Here is a 20,438-nt window from a genome sequence, read left to right as displayed (position 1 = left end):
CTGTGGCGTTGTCCAGCAGCACCTTTCTTGGCTTGAAACAAGGACAGGAGTTTGGATGAATACAAGTCCAACGATGACATGAACTTTGGTTCAAGGTTCAGGGTCGTGATCCTATGAAACTCTGCACTGACCTGGATGGGAGAGGACAAAAAACCAAGGACAAAAAATCTGAAGGCCAAAATTCTGATTCAATCAAAAAAAAAAAAAAAAATCTTTAAGTGGAACTACCATTTTTTGCAACCTGGACCTTATTTTCTAACATGCAAAAGATTAATTTACTCATCCAGACATAAATCCATATAAGTGGAGTTGTTCAGTATGCAGACTAAAGCCTTAACATAAAGTATTATCTTCCACTAAGCTTCTAAATTTTATGTTATGAATTGCTTGCACTATTTCCCTGTGAGATTGTATAATCTTTGAGGGAAGAGGCGGAGCCAGGTTGCCCTCTGAACCATCGTCTGCCAGGCAGCGATGCGAGAGGAACACACCTCCACTGAAGTGGCGCAAATATTCAGAATCGCGTCAGCGGCTTTACAGAGAAAGCCTTTCAGCTCCTCTGGCAGCTCTGCTTCCTCCACCTTCCTGGAGATGACAAACGCTAGCAAGGCAGTGTTGTTAGTCACTGCAGCTGACTGAACAGTGCATTGATGTGCACGATCAGTGAACCTTGCTATCAGCTGGTCAAGTTTGGCGGGATGGGCCGGTTGCTGTCCAATGACCTTGGTCATTTTGGTGCCGAAAACTGAAGCGAGGCTCGGCTCTAGAGGGGGAACAGGCGGAAAACTCCGGTCTGTGAAGCCCTAGGTAGAGACCGCGCTCTAATCTTCGCTGGCTCTGCTGCTGCCTCAGAGAGGTAGGTCATCACCGCCGGGAACTGGGGCCAGATGGGATCTGGGCAACGAGAGTGAGCAGAGCCATACCTTCCCGCCAGATCATCCAATGGGGGGGTGGAGCAGGCTGAGGGACGGAAAGTCCCTTCTCACCAGCTGCCTCCTGGATGATGCCAGGCAGATCCAGGAGCAGCGCACCAACAACTGGGAGCGGTGTCCTCGCCGACATGTGAAGGCCAGGGGTGGATGAGCATCCCTTGAAAAAGGCTGACCTCCACTGCTTTTCCTCTGGCGGGAGGAGCTAACAGGAGCGGCAATAGGATTAAGGTGTGAGGGCGAGGTCTGCATGGTGAGGACCGAGGCAGCCCACGCAGACGGCATGTCGGTCATACGACATGATGTAGCCGGTCTGGCAGGATGGACACAGACGGATGGTCTCGCTGGACATCTTCTGGCTGGCTGAAGAAAAACGGCAGAGTCGATTTCCTGGTCTCACCATAACTTATACTAGACCAGGGTGAGGCCCACACAGCAGGTGGGCGTGGAATAAAATACTTCAGTGCTGCGCGCACAAGGGGAATACCCACTTAAAGGGCTGCGCCTATACTCATAGAATCTGGGGTTACAATACGTAACCAACGTTTCATAAAAATATTAAATTACTCTTCACTCTTTACTCTTCAGTAAAATCTAGTCTGTCGTTATGTGCTCCAGAGTTAGATAAGTGAGACAAAGGCACTTTGCAATCAGCCCAGTCATTCTTCAGTCAGGTTACATTAGCTTAGCCTAAAACAAGTTAAGTGAACGGAAATTATTTATCGTTCCATAGGCTTGGGAATGGTTTCAATAAGAACCATTCTGGTTTTGATTCAGATTCCTCATTCTGATTCAAATTCCTAGCGATTCTAGAGTCTTATGACAAATTAAAGCAACCTGGCTGCTGCAAGATCATCAAAATCACTAGGATGGTAGCAACATGTTTTTTCTCACTTCTCTTATGATGGGGGATCTAACAGACCAAATTTTATTTACAAGTGGATATCCCTTTAAATGTACACTTACTTGGGAGACGTCAAACAACGCCGGCCATCTGTCCTTGATGTCGCTGACACTCAGCTGTTGGCTGATAATATCATGTCTTCTATGTGCAAAGGTTTTGCACATTAAATCCTTGATGGCTGTGCTGTTTTTCTTCTTACACTCATCAATCAGTTGTTGTCGCTCCAGCTCTTGCTGTTCTTTACCATCTTGTCCTGGATAGTGTGGCAGAAACAGCACTTCTCCTTTCCGCGCCTTCTTTATGTTCTTCGCTGGAGCCTTGTCATCAGGGTGCTTGTTCTTCAGTGAGTTGCAAGTAACCTCTGGAACTCCAAGACTTCGTAACTTTGACCTGTAATTTCCCATCTTGTATTTAAGACTATACATCCATCCCATCCAGCCATTACGACTGCCTGGCTCTGTCAGACACGGGTGCTTTTTGACCAGAGCCTCTGCCACTTCTCCAATCTGAAGGCCAGTAGGGTAGGCTGTGTAGCTGTACATATAATCAGCTAATTTTTCCATTATATCTGACTTGACTGAAGTATTGTTCAGCACAGTGCCATTTTGAACAAAGACTTCATTGGCATTTTTCAGTACAGTCTCTGTTGCCACAGAGAAAAGTGGAATGACAATTTCATCTGGCCATGTAGTCTTTAGAGGACTTTGAAGAGGGGAGAGTATGACAGTGTTGTCTGAAGACAGAGATGATCCATCTGTTTGGTCCTCTGTGGTTTTATAGGTTGAAGAGCTTGAACTTTCATTCAGTGAACTTACATCTGAGGGATTTTCACACTGAGGAATCAATGTAAGCACTACTGATGGAATGACCACAGCTTTGACTGTACCCCTATCTTTGATTTGGTTGGGAGAATGAAGTGTAAAGAAATCTCCAAATGAGTCATCATAATAGTGCAATATGAAATCCTCAACTAGCCCAAATGTCTCTCTCACTGTCTCATGCAACTCCTCAACAGTCCTGGGTATTCCTGAAGAGAGCACAAGCTTCTCACTCTGTTGTCCAAAAATTACTTTCAAGGCAACGGAGTCCATCTGCAGAATAAAAACCACAAGAAAAAAGAAAAAGAAAGGGGGTATCTCAGTCTTTCCCCTTACACTAACAAACAATGTGACGTTTTATTGACACCATTTGCTTGCCTTCAACACGATATGGTGTTAAGGGGTAAGTGTCACCAAGTACTCTGGGATGTATTAAGGTCATTTTCCCAGAAGGATCCAGAATAAATGCCCTAAAATGTTCATCATACCAGCTGTTGAGCAACTTCACAATGAAAAGAAATTCATTGCTTAAGACAACAATCTGTAAAATCTCCACAAAGTCAGGTAAGCCACAAGTAGATCCATGAGGCAAAACCATTCCTGAGGCATATTTAGTTCCATGATGAGTCAGAGAGTTGGTCAAATTCACATAGGCTTGTGTTGGATAAAGTTCCTTGAGACACTGCTGTATTTCTACATCAAGCAGTTCCAATGGAAGAGATGATACTTTAGTGACACACACTGATGGCTTCAATGCATTACCATCTGAATAGTATGCCATCATCATCTGGTGCTTTGAGGCAAGTGACAATAGTACATTTCTGAAGCTGTTTGTGTGTTTAACAACCTTCTTAAAGAAACTATGTTTACCCTCAAAGCGCATAGTCCAGAGGCATACTAATGGACCAAATCCTCTGATCAAGTCAGGATAATGCTCCAAAAAATGGTGTTTTGGAGTTAGTTTTTGCTCTGGGAAAACCTCCAATAGCCTGTTGCGATGTTCAGATATAAGTGTGTCCAAGTAGCAAATACTTTCCTCTCTGTGACTAGGGGACACAACAAGTTCAGTTATATCTTTTAGAGTCATAAGAACTTGCCATGCTTCATCATTTTTGGGAATCTTTTCCCCAATAATAAAAGGTAATAGTCTCAATAACGTCCAATTTTCATGTGCGTTGCCACCAATGCTTTTGCGAGTGGAAAAATTTAGGGGGATGATTTGGGGGCGATCTGTTTTATCGGTCCATTTGTAAGGAAATTCTGTTATGAAGTTATTGAGTTCAGTTAAGGAAAAGTAACGTTTACGGATAAACACATGAAGGCATAATGCTAATTCTAGTGGAATTATGCCTTCAAAAAAGGTCGTGCAAAAGATCTGGAGGATACCCTGTGACAAAATGGAAATATTTTAATTTCCCCGTTAATGGACAACCTTTCTTCACACCACAAAAATGAACCGAGGAGGAATTTTCCTTTATGGTTTGGACATGTAGATCATAGTTCTCTTTTGTTCTTGGTGGAAAAGCTCCTGAACGAACTTCTTTTTGCTGAAAGTCTGAATGGTCTCCAAGGCAAAATCTACAGATGTAATGTCCAGAAAAGCTTTCCACGAGTCCACTAAGAGAATGAGCGCCAAGATTGTCAGCACAAACACAAAAAACAGTGCCCCTGATATATCTACCAAGCTGTGAACAAAAAATCCCGTCTCTCTCTAATGTTATGAGATCCTTTAAAAGTGGCTCGAGAACAGTTTCATAGCCAAAAGTTTTAACATCACTTGCCTTACACAGGAGAGCCAATTGAATTGATGTTAGCTGTGATCTCAGTTCAGTTGGTATATCAGCAAGTACCCAGTACACAGCTGTGACTTTGTGTTTTTTTCTTGAAGTCCCAAGTGGATTACAAATTTCAAAGTCATCCACATTGAGAACAAGGGAAATACTTAAGTCCTCAATAGCACAAAGTTGGTTTTGCTTGAAATATTGTCCATCGTGGAAAGAGGATAACTGTGAAGTGTTCAAATGTCTAGTTAATATACTGTTAACATCTTCTTTACTCAGTAACAGCTGCAAGGACTGAAGAATAGGCACATACTGAAAAGTGGAATTCTTTTCTGGATCCAAACAGTATTCTACTGGTTCAATAACACAGAAGTTTTCCTTGAAATATTTCTGTCTCTTATATCTTGAAGCAAAGGGACCATCAGGACTAAGGGCTGCACATAAAGGACTACAGTGACATATTTTTTCAGCCAATTCACTGACAAAAGACTGATCAATATTACAGTTATTCTTAATAAGAATATCACTTATTGACTTTGGAATATACTGAAGTGATAATGTGCAGATATAACTGAGCTGTTCTACCAAGTCATCCACACATTTACCAGAAACATTATAGATGCTTTCCAGTTTTAACAAGAGCACACCAATATTTTTCAAAATTTCATTTGTTGTTTCCCTTTCACAACCAAGTTCAGTGGTGACATCCAAGTCCTCGTGATCTTCTAATTCCAGTGCTGGTAAGACGATTTCATTAGATGTACTGACAGTTTGCTTTGAAATCAAGTTAGTTTTAAAGTGCTTCCATGAACAAAATCTGTGCTTTCGACTTCTGTGAGTCGCATAAGTCCCACAAATGTTTGTCTTAAACTCACAACCATCAAAAACACACTCTATGGTTTCATGGCTTTTCAAATGGGAATTTATATGTTGAAAATAGTCTTTTGTGTTTGGGTAAAAAGAGTCACAGATTTTACATCTAATAGTTGGAAGGACCTCACACTCTTCCGTTTCATGCGAACTGTGAGACCTAGACAAGTGTGAGCGTAAGGCACCCCATGTCTTAAAAGAGCAAGGACAATTCAAATGAAGACAGGGTATGGAATAGCCATGACCAAATGTACCATGTTTCACTCGATAATGTTTGAGTAGTGACACTTTTGATGACTCCTCATGTTTGCAGAGTTTACACTGCCATCTCATCACCTGTGACCTAAAAAATTGTGAGAAAATATGTCTCACAGTATGAAGATGACAGAATGGTGTATAACCATATTTACGCAGTTTTTGTATGATTAACTGATTGAATAACCAATACTCACTACCAATTCAGGTGGAGGATACAACTTACAAATAAGTCAACATGGAACAAAGTACAATACTTAACCACATTGAAATAATCTGAATCACATCACCATGCTGTATAAATAAAAAGATAGTATGGTGACACTAGATGACAGACCATGAACTCATCAATATATTTACCGAACTGAAAAATTCTCAAAATTTAGATTTGGCATTTGTATGACTAAAATAACCCACCACAAAACCAGTATAAATATTTAGGTGGTATCACCATCCACTACTCAGCTTGTATAAAACAATATCATATCATTCCAAAATTTAACACATCAAGTCCTCTGAGTAAAATTACCTGCTTTACTTTGTAGTTGATGCAGATTTTTTTCTCCTGGTGGTGAAGATGGTGCTGAAAAAATACAAATCAAAACTTTATCATTACAAAACATGTCACTGAGTAATCTGCCATAACATCAATCTCTTATAAGAAATTTTAGCTTGGATTGAAATAAACATTTATTTATGTAAATTGGGAGTAACTATACTGGAAATGATGGTACTTTTGGCTTGACCCAAAAGACCAAAGCTTTTTTTTTTTCCATTATTTTCTGGGATCTGAAAGGAAGTAGGGCCCCGAGTCTAAATTTACTTAAGGCCCCATAGTACTTTGGACCGGCCCTGGATGAGGTAATCTGCTGACCCGGGCGGTCCTCTCAGCGTTCTCTCAAAAACTGGCCCTGTTCAGGACAAAGCTGAAAGCAGCGTCTTATATGCTCTGAAAGACCCCACATAGAACAAGAAAGCTAAGCAGCATGGTTGCTGCTATGAACTGTTCCGCGGGCAGGTCTTCTTAGTTACCAAAGCCATTGATGACGTCTGTTCATCTCCTCCTGAACAACCTGACAGAGTGAGTCAGGCCGCGTGACTACCGCAGCTCCCGTCACCGTGACTCAACAGGGCCATTTTCTAGAAATGTCTGAGCACACCTGCTTTCACGTGGTTCCTAAAATGCCCCCGATTAAACGGTCAGGTCGCTGGTACCGGGACATTCCGGTCAAATTACCCGGAACGCAGATAGCGACTCAGAACGTAAAAGGATAAAAGGGCGCGGTTTCCCGCCGCCTTTACTGGAAGACGGGTTGCAAACTTAAATTAACGTGCACAAACACGCTGCGAAAAGTGAGCCACCATGACAAACGCTTTCTTCAGAACATGTTATAAAAGAACGGTGTGGATAAAGACAGCTAATGTAAGAATGGTCACTTACCTGAAAACGTTACCAAGTCTGCAGTGGATGTGTGTCTGTCTCGTTCAACGTGCAGAAAATCTCCCATGAGGCCATGCTCCTCGCGCGTGGTACATGCCAAAGGTCATTAGTCTTACTCAAAGTTTTAAGTTAGTATTGGGGGACAAAATTATATTGATTTTGAACCATTAATAATTAAAGTTAAAGACAATGATAAATATGAATACCAGTCTCTCAGTTATTTTGAGTACTTTCTATGAGATATATTGAGTAGATTTAAATAATGCACCCTGTGTTTCAAATACAGAATTTTTTCTTTTAAATAAACTTGAACAAAAGAACTCAGTTCAACTCAAAAACTGGTGTTGAAAATTTAAGCATTCTTTTCAGTATTTTCAACTCAAGATAACACGTTTGTGATTTTCAAAGATTTAATCAAGGTCATCTAACTTAGAATTATAATGATATTTACTAAGCCCCTGAATAATTTTTTAGGGTGTAGCAATAACAGCTGTTTACTTTTTGGGGTCTGGTTCATTGTTTAATAAAGAAAACATGTCCAAGTATTGGGTGCTGAGGCTCAGCGCATATTCTAGCCTGCTGTGTGGGTGGGCAGCTAGAAATCACTGGTGGGCAACATGAGTGAGGAGAAAACTGGAGCAGCCAAGCAGGGAGCTGCAGGTTGCTGGTTTGAGTCTCTGTTCAGATGCTGGTGTCTCCTCTCTCTGAGATGTCTGCAAACAGTCCCAGATAAAACAATAAGGATAATAAACAAACACGTGACTAAAATAACAATTATGACTCTGATGTGTTTCATGTGTAGCAGGATGGCCTCTATACAGCAGTCGCTGCAAGCATCCACATCGCCACACTTACTATTCTTTAAGCAGGCGTGCTGGGCTCCTCCTAAGGAAAGTTTGAAACTTCATTTCCTTCATGCTGGTGAACTTTTTACCAAATATTTTCATCAAAGCTTCTCCATCACTGACAGGGATTGTTTGGATCGTCACACTCATCTCCACCAACCCTAAAAAATGAGTCTCACTTTGCTCATATAATGCCAGGAGTGTCTCCATATTCCACAAAAGTCTATGCAAACATGTAACAGTATCCCATATTCATAGAAATATTATTGATATTATAACAAAAGCTGTCACCAACACAATTGTCCCAAGTGCTTTTTTTTAAATTAGTTATTGCAAATGCTTGACTGCAGTTCTTGCTAGATGACAAAACCACTTATTAGGTTTAGAAGGAAATGACTTTTTCTACATGAGGTAAAGTTGGAGAGCTGTTTCCCCAAACTAAATGAAATCATCATTTGAAAAACTACAATCTGTATTTACTCTGAACATCTGTGTTAACATTTGAAATTGGAAACATGTAAGTGTAACAAACATGTTAAAACATAAGAAATCAGGAAGGGGCATGTATAGGAATTTCTTTTACTTATGCATTAATCACATTATTTTATTGTATGATACCTTGGTGCCACTGGATTTTAACATGTCTCACACTCATACAGTAAGACAAATGCTGGGGGTCTAGTAAGGAAGTTGGGGGAAGCAGACAACTCCACAGGAAGAGTCTTTTGTGTCTTTGAGGATTCTGGTAGGAAGCAAGGGAGTGTGAACCTTAAGGTGTGAAACAGCTGTGTACTGCCTTTTGTTCCTGGAGAAGGTATTTAACTGAGAGCCATGCTAGGCTCAGGGAGACTCTGCTGACCGTCTGTCCCGCGGTCATGCAGGGACTTCATCAAGCTTGCTTGTCTGTTCTTTGTGTGTTTTGATTAAAGAATGTTAGCTACCGCTCACCGCTCGTCTGCAGGCTTTATTTAAATGGAAAACTTCCACAACAGGCAAAAAAAAAAAGCTTTTTGCTAAAAAAAAAAAAAGATTTAAAGCAGAAGTTTTTTGCACTGCATTTTAAAATGAAAACATATTGCATTTATTTGCAATTAAAAACACACAGAGCAGAAAGTGTGTTACTGTTTTACATCCACAGACACACAAGAAAAGAAGCAGGCAACATGAGGTCAAGTTATGGCAATTTTATTTTTGTATGTCAGTACATGCATTCAGAATAGAGTTTTTAAAAAACAAACAAACGTCCCAAGTAAAGTTTGGGGGGATTTTTGTGAAAGAAAGGTTGAGAGAGGGGGAAGGAGGAAGATGCTGCTGGGTCAGTTCTTTCTCAGCAGTCTGCTCCAGAATCCCCTCCTGTCCTCGGCTTGCTTTTCTTTTGCCTTCAGCTCTTTTAAGGTTTTGTTGAGCTGCTCCTCGGCATCTTTAAATGTTTCTTTCAGCTGCTGTTTGGCCAGTTTCCCTTTGTGTTTGAGGAGCTCTTTAGCTTCCTTTTTGTGCTTTTGTATTTCTTTAAGTTCATCTTTGCAGCCTTTCTTGGTCACCGTCGTTTCTTTCTTGAATACCTTCAACTCAATTTTCCCTTCTGCAAGTTCCTCTTGCACTTTCATCAGTTCCTCCTTCATGTTTTGAGTGTAACTCTTTGTATCTTCCATTTCTTTCTTTGCTTCCTGTATTTTAATTTTCTCTTCCTCCAACACTTTTTGAGCTTCCAACAATTCTTTCTTCATATTTTCAATCTCATTTTCTGTCTCGTGTTTACATTTTTTCTCCTCTTCAAGTTGTTGCTTCACATGCAGTAATTCCTTCCTTAGTGTTTCAGCTTCAGCCATTACATTTGCAGCGTCTTGTGTTGCCAACTGCATTTTGCTTTTTTCCTCTTCAAAAGCTTCCTGCACCTCCTGTAATTCCTGCATCACATTTCCTGCCTCCTTCTTTGCAGTTTGATATTTATTTTTGGCTTCTTGTGCTGTGCTTTTCTCTTCCTCCAATGCTTTTTGAGCTTGCAACAGTTCTTTCTTCATGTTTTCATTCTCGTTTTCTGCCTGTTGTTTTCTCATCTTCTCTCCTTTAAGTTTGAGACCCACATCCTGTAATTCCTGCAATACTACTTCAGTTTCAAACTTTGAATTTTTAGCTTCTCCTCTTGATTTTTCTGCCTCTTCTTTTAATTTGACATTTTCAGCCTGTATCATTTGAAATTTAAAATGAATCAGCTGTACTGTATTGTGAGGTGAAGCACTCGCCGATCCTCTTCTCGATCTCCCTTGATTCATTTTGGCCTTTTAAACAAAGGAACCAACGTTTTGTAGAGGAGTGAAGTGAAGTTTTCGATGTTTCTTCGTCAACTGTCGTTTGTCCTGCACAGAGATGCTGCTGTAGATGTGTCTCTAGCTGTGTCTGGATACAATGAAACATGCTGGAACTAAGTGCTTGTGTTGCACAGTTCTACTAAACATTCCATTTCATGCATGCTCCGCCCACATGGTCAGGAATGTCAGGTGCTGCATCTCCAAATGCTGCTCCCGTTGCCTAGCAATAACAGCTGTTTACTTTTTGGGGTCTGGTTCATTGTTTAATAAAGAAAACATGTCCAAGTATTGGGTGCTGAGGCTCAGCGCATATTCTAGCCTGCTGTGTGGGTGGGCAGCTAGAAATCACTGGTGGGCAACATGAGTGAGGAGAAAACTGGAGCAGCCAAGCAGGGAGCTGCAGGTTGCTGGTTTGAGTCTCTGTTCAGATGCTGGTGTCTCCTCTCTCTGAGATGTCTGCAAACTGTCCCAGATAAAACAATAAGGATAATAAACAAACACGTGACTAAAATAACAATTATGACTCTGATGTGTTTCATGTGTAGCAGGATGGCCTCTATACAGCAGTCGCTGCAAGCATCCACATCGCCACACTTACTATTCTTTAAGCAGGCGTGCTGGGCTCCTCCTAAGGAAAGTTTGAAACTTCATTTCCTTCATGCTGGTGAACTTTTTACCAAATATTTTCATCAAAGCTTCTCCATCACTGACAGGGATTGTTTGGATCTTCACACTCATCTCCACCAACCCTAAAAAATGAGTCTCTGTCAGGGTCCTGGGTCTGAGCAACCCAGGATCCCTGAGCAGTTATGAATTATATTATTATTATTATATGTATTTTGGTGTTGCTGCTGCTCTTCTCCATGCTTGTAGATGTGAGTGTGTGTGTGTGTGTGTGTGTGTGTGTGTGTGTCTGCGGGTATGCTTGGAGGATGGAGCTCATCCACCTTCAGGCCTGAGGGGTGTGGCCCTGCGGAAGGACTGGCCACACCCGAAGTCACACACCTGCTGCTGATCAGGCCTCGTCGGGGGAGCTACTTAGGAGAGAGTTGGAGCTCCCACCGACGCGGGATCATTTGCTTGGGACTCCACGTTAGTTACCCAGTTTAGGTTTTGGTCGTGTAGTGTATGCCTGCCTTTGTTCAGTGTCCTGACTACTGCCGCTATTGTTTCCCGCAGGAGGAGCGTGGAAGGCTTAAGGAGCAGCGAGCACCGGGAGTGTAGACACGGGAGCAGAGAGCACTTGGAGGACACGACACGGGAGTCTGGGGAAAAACACGGGGATTTATTGTTGTTTGATATCACCCTCTGTAAATAAACGCACTGCTTGAACTTTGAGCTCCGCGCCTGGGTCCTCCTTCCCCACATCCCCACGGTCTGCCAGCCAGACCGTGACAGAATGATCCCGCCACTTATGGACCCAGCGGTCTCCGAGGATAGGCTCAGGAGGGAAGTTATGGATGAAGTGTACCACCTATGTGAGGTGTGGTGGGAGAAGCCAGCGGAAGGTTTGCGTCGCGCCGTGGAGAGGCGGCTGCAGGAGATGCTTTTTAAATTCCCCTGGCTGGTGGACTCCCTTAATGCAGTGGTCCTGGACTTCCTACTTTCCACCCTCCACCTCCACTCTCCTCCTCAGGCTGCCCACCAGCTCGGACAGCTGGTGGATTCACTGCCTGAGACGCCGGCCCCGACGCCGACACGGAAACGACGTTCGCGCCGCCAGCGTTCCTCACCGCAGCTAAATCCACAGACATCTCAACAGCCGGCTGTGGTGAGTCATATGGACAATTCATCGTCACTCACCTCAACTGTTTACTCTGGGGCTATGTTTATACGGTCAGCTGCCCAGCCGGTAGCCAAAGCGCAGCCCGCGGCCCAGCTGGTCGCTGTACCTCAGCCTATCGCCCGGCTAGTGATCCAGCCGTCACCTGCTGAATCATCCCCCGCGACATCTACCTCACCGCTTACCGTTTCATCCTGTTCACCATCCACATCACACGCTCAGCCATCTTCTCCACCAGCTGCAGCCTCCATTCCACTGCCCACTCCAGCGGCCTTGTCCGGAGAGAGCGACCTCACCCGCGTCCAACGCCTGATGGACTGGGTAACTCACACCACCAACGCAAGGGCAGGAGTGGTGGGGTTAAACGCCATCGAGGCAATCCTGGAGGGAAACCCCTACCTCGGCCAGCTCAAGGGAGTTTCCGCCTGCCTTTGCACCCTGCGTAAAGCCCGGGGGGTAGTGCAAGCTCGGGAGACCTCAGACTTCGTCCAGCTGCAGCAGGAGCTCAGCATGCCCGAGCAGGAGCTCAGCGAGCCGGAGGAGCCCGCACCGTCAGCTGAGGCAAACATGTAACAGTATCCCATATTCATAGAAATATTATTGATATTATAACAAAAGCTGTCACCAACACAATTGTCCCAAGTGCTTTTTTTTATTAGTTATTGCAAATGCTTGACTGCAGTTCTTGCTAGATGACAAAACCACTTATTAGGTTTAGAAGGAAATGACTTTTTCTACATGAGGTAAAGTTGGAGAGCTGTTTCCCCAAACTAAATGAAATCATCATTTGAAAAACTACAATCTGTATTTACTCTGAACATCTGTGTTAACATTTGAAATTGGAAACATGTAAGTGTAACAAACATGTTAAAACATAAGAAATCAGGAAGGGGCATGTATAGGAATTTCTTTTACTTATGTATTAATCACATTATTTTATTGTATGATACCTTGGTGCCACTGGATTTTAACATGTCTCACACTCATACAGTAAGACAAATGCTGGGGGTCTAGTAAGGAAGTTGGGGGAAGCAGACAACTCCACAGGAAGAGTCTTTTGTGTCTTTGAGGACTCTGGTAGGAAGCAAGGGAGTGTGAACCTTAAGGTGTGAAACAGCTGTGTACTGCCTTTTGTTCCTGGAGAAGGTATTTAACTGAGAGCCATGCTAGGCTCAGGGAGACTCTGCTGACCGTCTGTCCCGCGGTCATGCAGGGACTTCATCAAGCTTGCTTGTCTGTTCTTTGTGTGTTTTGATTAAAGAATGTTAGCTACCACTCACCGCTCGTCTGCAGGCTTTATTTAAATGGAAAACTTCCACAACAGGCAAAAAAAAAAGCTTTTTGCTAAAAAAAAAAAAAGATTTAGAGCAGAAGTTTTTTGCACTGCATTTTAAAATGAAAACATATTGCATTTATTTGCAATTAAAAACACACAGAGCAGAAAGTGTGTTACTGTTTTACATCCACAGACACACAAGAAAAGAAGCAGGCAACATGAGGTCAAGTTATGGCAATTTTATTTTTGTATGTCAGTACATGCATTCAGAATAGAGTTTTTAAAAAACAAACAAACGTCCCAAGTAAAGTTTGGGGGGATTTTTGTGAAAGAAAGGTTGAGAGAGGGGGAAGGAGGAAGATGCTGCTGGGTCAGTTCTTTCTCAGCAGTCTGCTCCAGAATCCCCTCCTGTCCTCGGCTTGCTTTTCTTTTGCCTTCAGCTCTTTTAAGGTTTTGTTGAGCTGCTCCTCGGCATCTTTAAATGTTTCTTTCAGCTGCTGTTTGGCCAGTTTCCCTTTGTGTTTGAGGAGCTCTTTAGCTTCCTTTTTGTGCTTTTGTATTTCTTTAAGTTCATCTTTGCAGCCTTTCTTGGTCACCGTCGTTTCTTTCTTGAATACCTTCAACTCAATTTTCCCTTCTGCAAGTTCCTCTTGCACTTTCATCAGTTCCTCCTTCATGTTTTGAGTGTAACTCTTTGTATCTTCCATTTCTTTCTTTGCTTCCTGTATTTTAATTTTCTCTTCCTCCAACACTTTTTGAGCTTCCAACAATTCTTTCTTCATATTTTCAATCTCATTTTCTGTCTCGTGTTTACATTTTTTCTCCTCTTCAAGTTGTTGCTTCACATGCAGTAATTCCTTCCTTAGTGTTTCAGCTTCAGCCATTACATTTGCAGCGTCTTGTGTTGCCAACTGCATTTTGCTTTTTTCCTCTTCAAAAGCTTCCTGCACCTCCTGTAATTCCTGCATCACATTTCCTGCCTCCTTCTTTGCAGTTTGATATTTATTTTTGGCTTCTTGTGCTGTGCTTTTCTCTTCCTCCAATGCTTTTTGAGCTTGCAACAGTTCTTTCTTCATGTTTTCATTCTCGTTTTCTGCCTGTTGTTTTCTCATCTTCTCTCCTTTAAGTTTGAGACCCACATCCAGTAATTCCTGCAATACTACTTCAGTTTCAAACTTTGAATTTTTAGCTTCTCCTCTTGATTTTTCTGCCTCTTCTTTTAATTTGACATTTTCAGCCTGTATCATTTGAAATTTAAAATGAATCAGCTGTACTGTATTGTGAGGTGAAGCACTCGCCGATCCTCTTCTCGATCTCCCTTGATTCATTTTGGCCTTTTAAACAAAGGAACCAACGTTTTGTAGAGGAGTGAAGTGAAGTTTTCGATGTTTCTTCGTCAACTGTCGTTTGTCCTGCACAGAGATGCTGCTGTAAAAGTGAGTAAAAAATGAGTCTCACTTTGCTCATATAATGCCAGGAGTGTCTCCATATTCCACAAAAGTCTATGCAAACATGTAACAGTATCCCATATTCATAGAAATATTATTGATATTATAACAAAAGCTGTCATGGTCCTGGGCCATGTGGGCCCAGTATTCTTAGTTTTCATGTATTTTTGTATTTTGTTCTTTATTTAGGCCATGCTTCCTGGGTTGATCTGTTACGTTGTTCCTTATGTGTTTTCCCTTCGTGACTCTTACCCCCTGTGTGCCCCTCTGTGTATTTATGAGCCCTCGTCTCTCTTTGTGCTTTATTCTATGTTTTCCCCAGCCCGTTATGTCTGCGTTCTCCCCGTGCTCTCTCTCCTCCTGTTTGAACCTCTGTGTACTTCCTGCTTTACTTTGCCCATCTCCCATCAGTGTTACGTTCACTCCTGCCGTGTCTTGTTATGATTATCAGTGTCACCTGTGTTCCCCGTGTGCATCCACTTCCCCTGATCATCCCTCATGTGTATTTAGTCTCTGTGTTTCGTACAGTCTGTGTCGCGTCGTCTGTGTTCCCACCCTCCGTGTTTCCATGCCCGGTCTATTGTATTCCAAGTCATAGCCTTACCTTAGTTTATTCCCAGTTTAGGTTTCTGTTTAGTTATTGCTCTTGTGCTGCCCTTATTCTGGTTTGCTTCTTTTGTATTCATCAGCCACAATAAAAGGCTCGCTTTTGTTTAAGTTCACTTCCTTATCACTCGTGTCTGCACCTGAGTCCTCCACGCACACTCCACTTGGTCCGTCACAGCGGACCGTGACAGTACGACGCGACCATGTCGGACTCAGCGGACATTTCGGAGGAGGTGGGAGAGGAGCTGAACAGGCTCTGCCGCGTTATGGATCGCATCATCGGATGCACGGATCCGAGAGTGGTTTCCACAGGATTGGCGGCCGTGGACGCCATTATGTTGCGGGAGCCGCGGTTGCGACAGCTCCCCCGCCTCATCGAGGCATTTGACTCCCTGGGCCCCCTGAAGGAGGAGCTTCGTGCCCGTGCGCTGGCCCAGAGGGTCCTGGATGCCGCCTCAGCACCCACACCTCCACCCCGTAAACGGGTGTCGGCGCCGCTGCCTCATGAGCCAGAGGCTGCGACAGGGGGAACGCTGAGGCCCACTTCCACTCAGCCATCGCCTCACCGTGGATCGGCTTCCTCGTTTCCGCCACCGTCATGCTGCACTAACCGGCACACGGAGGCGGTGGAGGCCATAGACTTCGGGGACGATGAGCGTCAGCAGGTGTTACGGGCTTATCGGGAGGACGAGCTCCGGTGGAAACCCTGGCTCATCCCAGAGGAGGAACTCTCACCTGCTGCACCGCCTACCAGCCGCTCGCCGTCTCCAACCCGCTCAGACTTCGCTTCCCCTGCCTCGCCGTTAGCGAGGATATGGGCAGAGGAGGATGTTGCCGCTACGCCACCCTCTGCAGTGGTGGCATCAGCGCCCATCGCGCCAGCTACCAGAAGGGGGCGGCGCCGGCGCCGCCGTTGCACCGCACTAACTCCGGTGAGTGACTGCGTTTTTGCGCCTCACGTCCCTTCTATGAAGCAGAGTGAGATGAGTGTTGATTTGCCGGGACCGGAGACTATAACGGAATTGGGCTCCAGAGCTGAAAGAACTGTGTGTAACTGTTTTGAAGGAGCACACAACGAAACCACAGACCATGTTCTTGTCTCTGTAGAATCCAGGACTTTTTCTAGCGTTGCTCTCATAGTCGTACCACATGAAGCCCAGGTTCATGAGACAGCGAAAGGGGTTCACACGTCGGCTGTACAGTCTGCTTCTGAGCCTGCTAGGAATGGCGTGAGCTTTCTCTCCGCCTCAGACTGTTATCTACTGCAGCAAACTCGTACAGCCGAGACGGAGTGTTACCCCCGCGTGCAGATCGTAGTGGAGTCTAGTTCCGTATTCCCTGATGGTGGGATTGCAGACAGTGCTCAAGACCAAATGCACAGGAACGTGAGCTCTGATGCTACTGCTTCTCAGTCGCAGACTGTTAGGCCAGCCATAAGCATGCCTGCCTCTTTATGTGACTCTGAATCCAGCTACGGACTTATGTGCAATCCTACCATGAACTATTGTGTTGACAATACCGACAGGGAGTTGGCATCTACTACTCGAGTTACCGAAAGTGTTCATGACCTGAGAAATTATGTTTTCAAAGCTTGTCATGCTAACAGTGTTCTATGTGCTGCCTCACCAGTCGCTTCTGAGCTTAAGACTCTCCCCAGGGCCTCCTCAGATGCCATGTCAGCTGGAGGGTCCGAGGGGCCCGTTCAGCCTCCCGTCTCCGCTGGAGGGTCCGAGGGGCCCGTTCAGCCTCCCGTCTCCGCTGGAGGGTCCGAGGGGCCCGTTCAGCCTCCCGTCTCCGCTGGAGGGTCCGAGGGGCCCGTTCAGCCTCATGCCACGTCAGCTGGGGGGCCCGAGGAGCCCGTCCAGTCCCACGCCACGTCAGCTGGGGGGTCCGAGGGGCCCGTTCAGCCGCCTGTCTCCGCTGGAGGGTCCGAGGGGCCCGTTCAGCCGCCTGTCTCCGCTGGAGGGTCCGAGGGGCCCGTCCAGCACCATGCCACGTCAGCTGGGGGGCCCGAGGAGCCCGTCCAGCACCATGCCACGTCAGCTGGAGGGCCCGAGCCGCCCATCCAGCCACCTTCTGCTTCTGCTACGCCTGGTCCAGCCTCAGCACCAGCTCCTGCTTCGGCCACGCCTGGTCCAGCCTCCGCCTCTGCTTCGCCTGCTGCAGCTCCAGCCTGTGCTTCGCCTGCTGCAGCCCCAGAGTCATCGCCTGCTGCAGCTCCAGCCTCAGAGTCTTCGTCAGCCGCAGCTCCAGCCTCAGAGTCTTCGTCAGCCGCAGCTCCAGCCTCAGAGTCTTCGTCAGCCGCAGCTCCAGCCTCAGAGTCTTCGTCTGCTGCAGCCTCAGAGTCTTCGTCTGCCTCAGAGTCTTCGTCTGCCTCAGAGTCTTCGTCTGGTCTCGCCTCAGCCTGTGCTTCGTCTGATCCCGCCTCAGCCTGTGCTTCGTCTGGTCCCGCCTCAGCCTGTGCTTCGTCTGGTCCCGCCTCGACTGGTCCCGTGCCCACCGGGCCTCGGCCAGTACGCCTGACACTGGAGAGCCGCCGCTGCCTTGCGCACTGCCGGCCCCCTGAACTGCTTCGCCGCCGCCTTGCGCACTGCCGGCCCCCTGAACTGTTTCGCCACCGCCTTGCGCACTGCCGGCCCCCTGAACTGCTTCGCCGCCGCCTTGCGCACTGCCGGCCCCCTGAACTGCTTCGCCGCCGCCTTGCGCACTGCCGGCCCCCCGAACTGCTTCGCCGCCGCCGCTGCCTTCCGCGCGGCCGGCCCCCTGAACTGCTCCGCCTTCGCCGCCGCCGCTGCCTTCCGCGCGGTCGGCCTCCGGATCTGTTCTGTCACCGTGGCCACCTTTCCCGTGGCCGGCCTCCGGAACGGTTGGACTGGACTTTTGTGTTGTCGCCTCTCGGGTTGGCCTTCGGGCCTCTTTGGACATTCGCCTTCCTGTTCTGGACTCTTTTGTGTATTTGTGGACTCAGTTTTGTTCTCGTGCTCCTTGTTTTTGGTTCGTTTTGTTCCCTCCGTCCTGGTCCCCCGCCTCCCGCCCTGGGTGGGGTGTTTTCTGTTTCGCTTGTGTTTTGTTTCTCGGGTTTGGGCTGTCGGGAGCCAGCCCTTTAGGGGGGGGGGTGGTGTCATGGTCCTGGGCCATGTGGGCCCAGTATTCTTAGTTTTCATGTATTTTTGTATTTTGTTCTTTATTTAGGCCATGCTTCCTGGGTTGATCTGTTACGTTGTTCCTTATGTGTTTTCCCTTCGTGACTCTTACCCCCTGTGTGCCCCTCTGTGTATTTATGAGCCCTCGTCTCTCTTTGTGCTTTATTCTATGTTTTCCCCAGCCCGTTATGTCTGCGTTCTCCCCGTGCTCTCTCTCCTCCTGTTTGAACCTCTGTGTACTTCCTGCTTTACTTTGCCCATCTCCCATCAGTGTTACGTTCACTCCTGCCGTGTCTTGTTATGATTATCAGTGTCACCTGTGTTCCCCGTGTGCATCCACTTCCCCTGATCATCCCTCATGTGTATTTAGTCTCTGTGTTTCGTACAGTCTGTGTCGCGTCGTCTGTGTTCCCACCCTCCGTGTTTCCATGCCCGGTCTATTGTATTCCAAGTCATAGCCTTACCTTAGTTTATTCCCAGTTTAGGTTTCTGTTTAGTTATTGCTCTTGTGCTGCCCTTATTCTGGTTTGCTTCTTTTGTATTCATCAGCCACAATAAAAGGCTCGCTTTTGTTTAAGTTCACTTCCTTATCACTCGTGTCTGCACCTGAGTCCTCCACGCACTCTCCACTCGGTCCGTCACAGCGGACCGTGACAAAAAGCTGTCACCAACACAATTGTCCCAAGTGCTTTTTTTATTAGTTATTGCAAATGCTTGACTGCAGTTCTTGCTAGATGACAAAACCACTTATTAGGTTTAGAAGGAAATGACTTTTTCTACATGAGGTAAAGTTGGAGAGCTGTTTCCCCAAACTAAATGAAATCATCATTTGAAAAACTACAATCTGTATTTACTCTGAACATCTGTGTTAACATTTGAAATTGGAAACATGTAAGTGTAACAAACATGTTAAAACATAAGAAATCAGGAAGGGGCATGTATAGGAATTTCTTTTACTTATGCATTAATCACATTATTTTATTGTATGATACCTTGGTGCCACTGGATTTTAACATGTCTCACACTCATACAGTAAGACAAATGCTGGGGGTCTAGTAAGGAAGTTGGGGGAAGCAGACAACTCCACAGGAAGAGTCTTTTGTGTCTTTGAGGACTCTGGTAGGAAGCAAGGGAGTGTGAACCTTAAGGTGTGAAACAGCTGTGTACTGCCTTTTGTTCCTGGAGAAGGTATTTAACTGAGAGCCATGCTAGGCTCAGGGAGACTCTGCTGACCGTCTGTCCCGCGGTCATGCAGGGACTTCATCAAGCTTGCTTGTCTGTTCTTTGTGTGTTTTGATTAAAGAATGTTAGCTACCGCTCACCGCTCGTCTGCAGGCTTTATTTAAATGGAAAACTTCCACAACAGGCAAAAAAAAAGCTTTTTGCTAAAAAAAAAAAGATCTAGAGCAGAAGTTTTTTGCACTGCATTTTAAAATGAAAACATATTGCATTTATTTGCAATTAAAATCACACAGAGCAGAAAGTGTGTTACTGTTTTACATCCACAGACACACAAGAAAAGAAGCAGGCAACATGAGGTCAAGTTATGGCAATTTTATTTTTGTATGTCAGTACATGCATTCAGAATAGAGTTTTTAAAAAACAAACGTCCCAAGTAAAGTTTGGGGGGATTTTTGTGAAAGAAAGGTTGAGAGAGGGGGAAGGAGGAAGATGCTGCTGGGTCAGTTCTTTCTCAGCAGTCTGCTCCAGAATCCCCTCCTGTCCTCGGCTTGCTTTTCTTTTGCCTTCAGCTCTTTTAAGGTTTTGTTGAGCTGCTCCTCGGCATCTTTAAATGTTTCTTTCAGCTGCTGTTTGGCCAGTTTCCCTTTGTGTTTGAGGAGCTCTTTAGCTTCCTTTTTGTGCTTTTGTATTTCTTTAAGTTCATCTTTGCAGCCTTTCTTGGTCACCGTCGTTTCTTTCTTGAATACCTTCAACTCAATTTTCCCTTCTGCAAGTTCCTCTTGCACTTTCATCAGTTCCTCCTTCATGTTTTGAGTGTAACTCTTTGTATCTTCCATTTCTTTCTTTGC

At 45.3% G+C, this 20,438-nt stretch overlaps 1 protein-coding gene and 1 long non-coding RNA gene across 2 annotated transcripts; one reads left to right on the top strand and one right to left on the bottom strand.

Moving 5' to 3' along the window:
• Nucleotides 1-2,521: 2,521 nt before the first annotated feature.
• Nucleotides 2,522-7,061, bottom strand: LOC146675466 (uncharacterized). Its single transcript, XR_014910668.1, has 3 exons — nt 6,999-7,061; nt 6,087-6,140; nt 2,522-2,924 (listed from the first exon to the last, which is right to left on the bottom strand). It is a non-coding gene; the product is annotated as an uncharacterized LOC146675466 (long non-coding RNA).
• An 8,407-nt stretch (nt 7,062-15,468) lies between these two features.
• Nucleotides 15,469-16,832, top strand: LOC146675465 (uncharacterized). The gene is made up of 2 exons (XM_085401164.1): nt 15,469-16,686; nt 16,791-16,832. Exons 1-2 carry the CDS (start codon nt 15,469-15,471, stop codon nt 16,830-16,832), a joined length of 1,260 nt encoding a protein of 419 aa, XP_085257290.1.
• The last annotated feature ends 3,606 nt before the right edge of the window (nt 16,833-20,438 follow it).

This window comes from Rhamphochromis longiceps, linkage group LG3 (genome assembly GCF_057381845.1).
Source record: "Rhamphochromis longiceps isolate RC_006_pf linkage group LG3, R_longiceps_female_GT1.1, whole genome shotgun sequence".
In the NCBI taxonomy this organism is placed as follows: domain Eukaryota; kingdom Metazoa; phylum Chordata; class Actinopteri; order Cichliformes; family Cichlidae; genus Rhamphochromis; species Rhamphochromis longiceps.
Note: the sequence above shows the minus strand (reverse complement) of the source record. Positions and strands in the feature narration are given on the sequence as shown.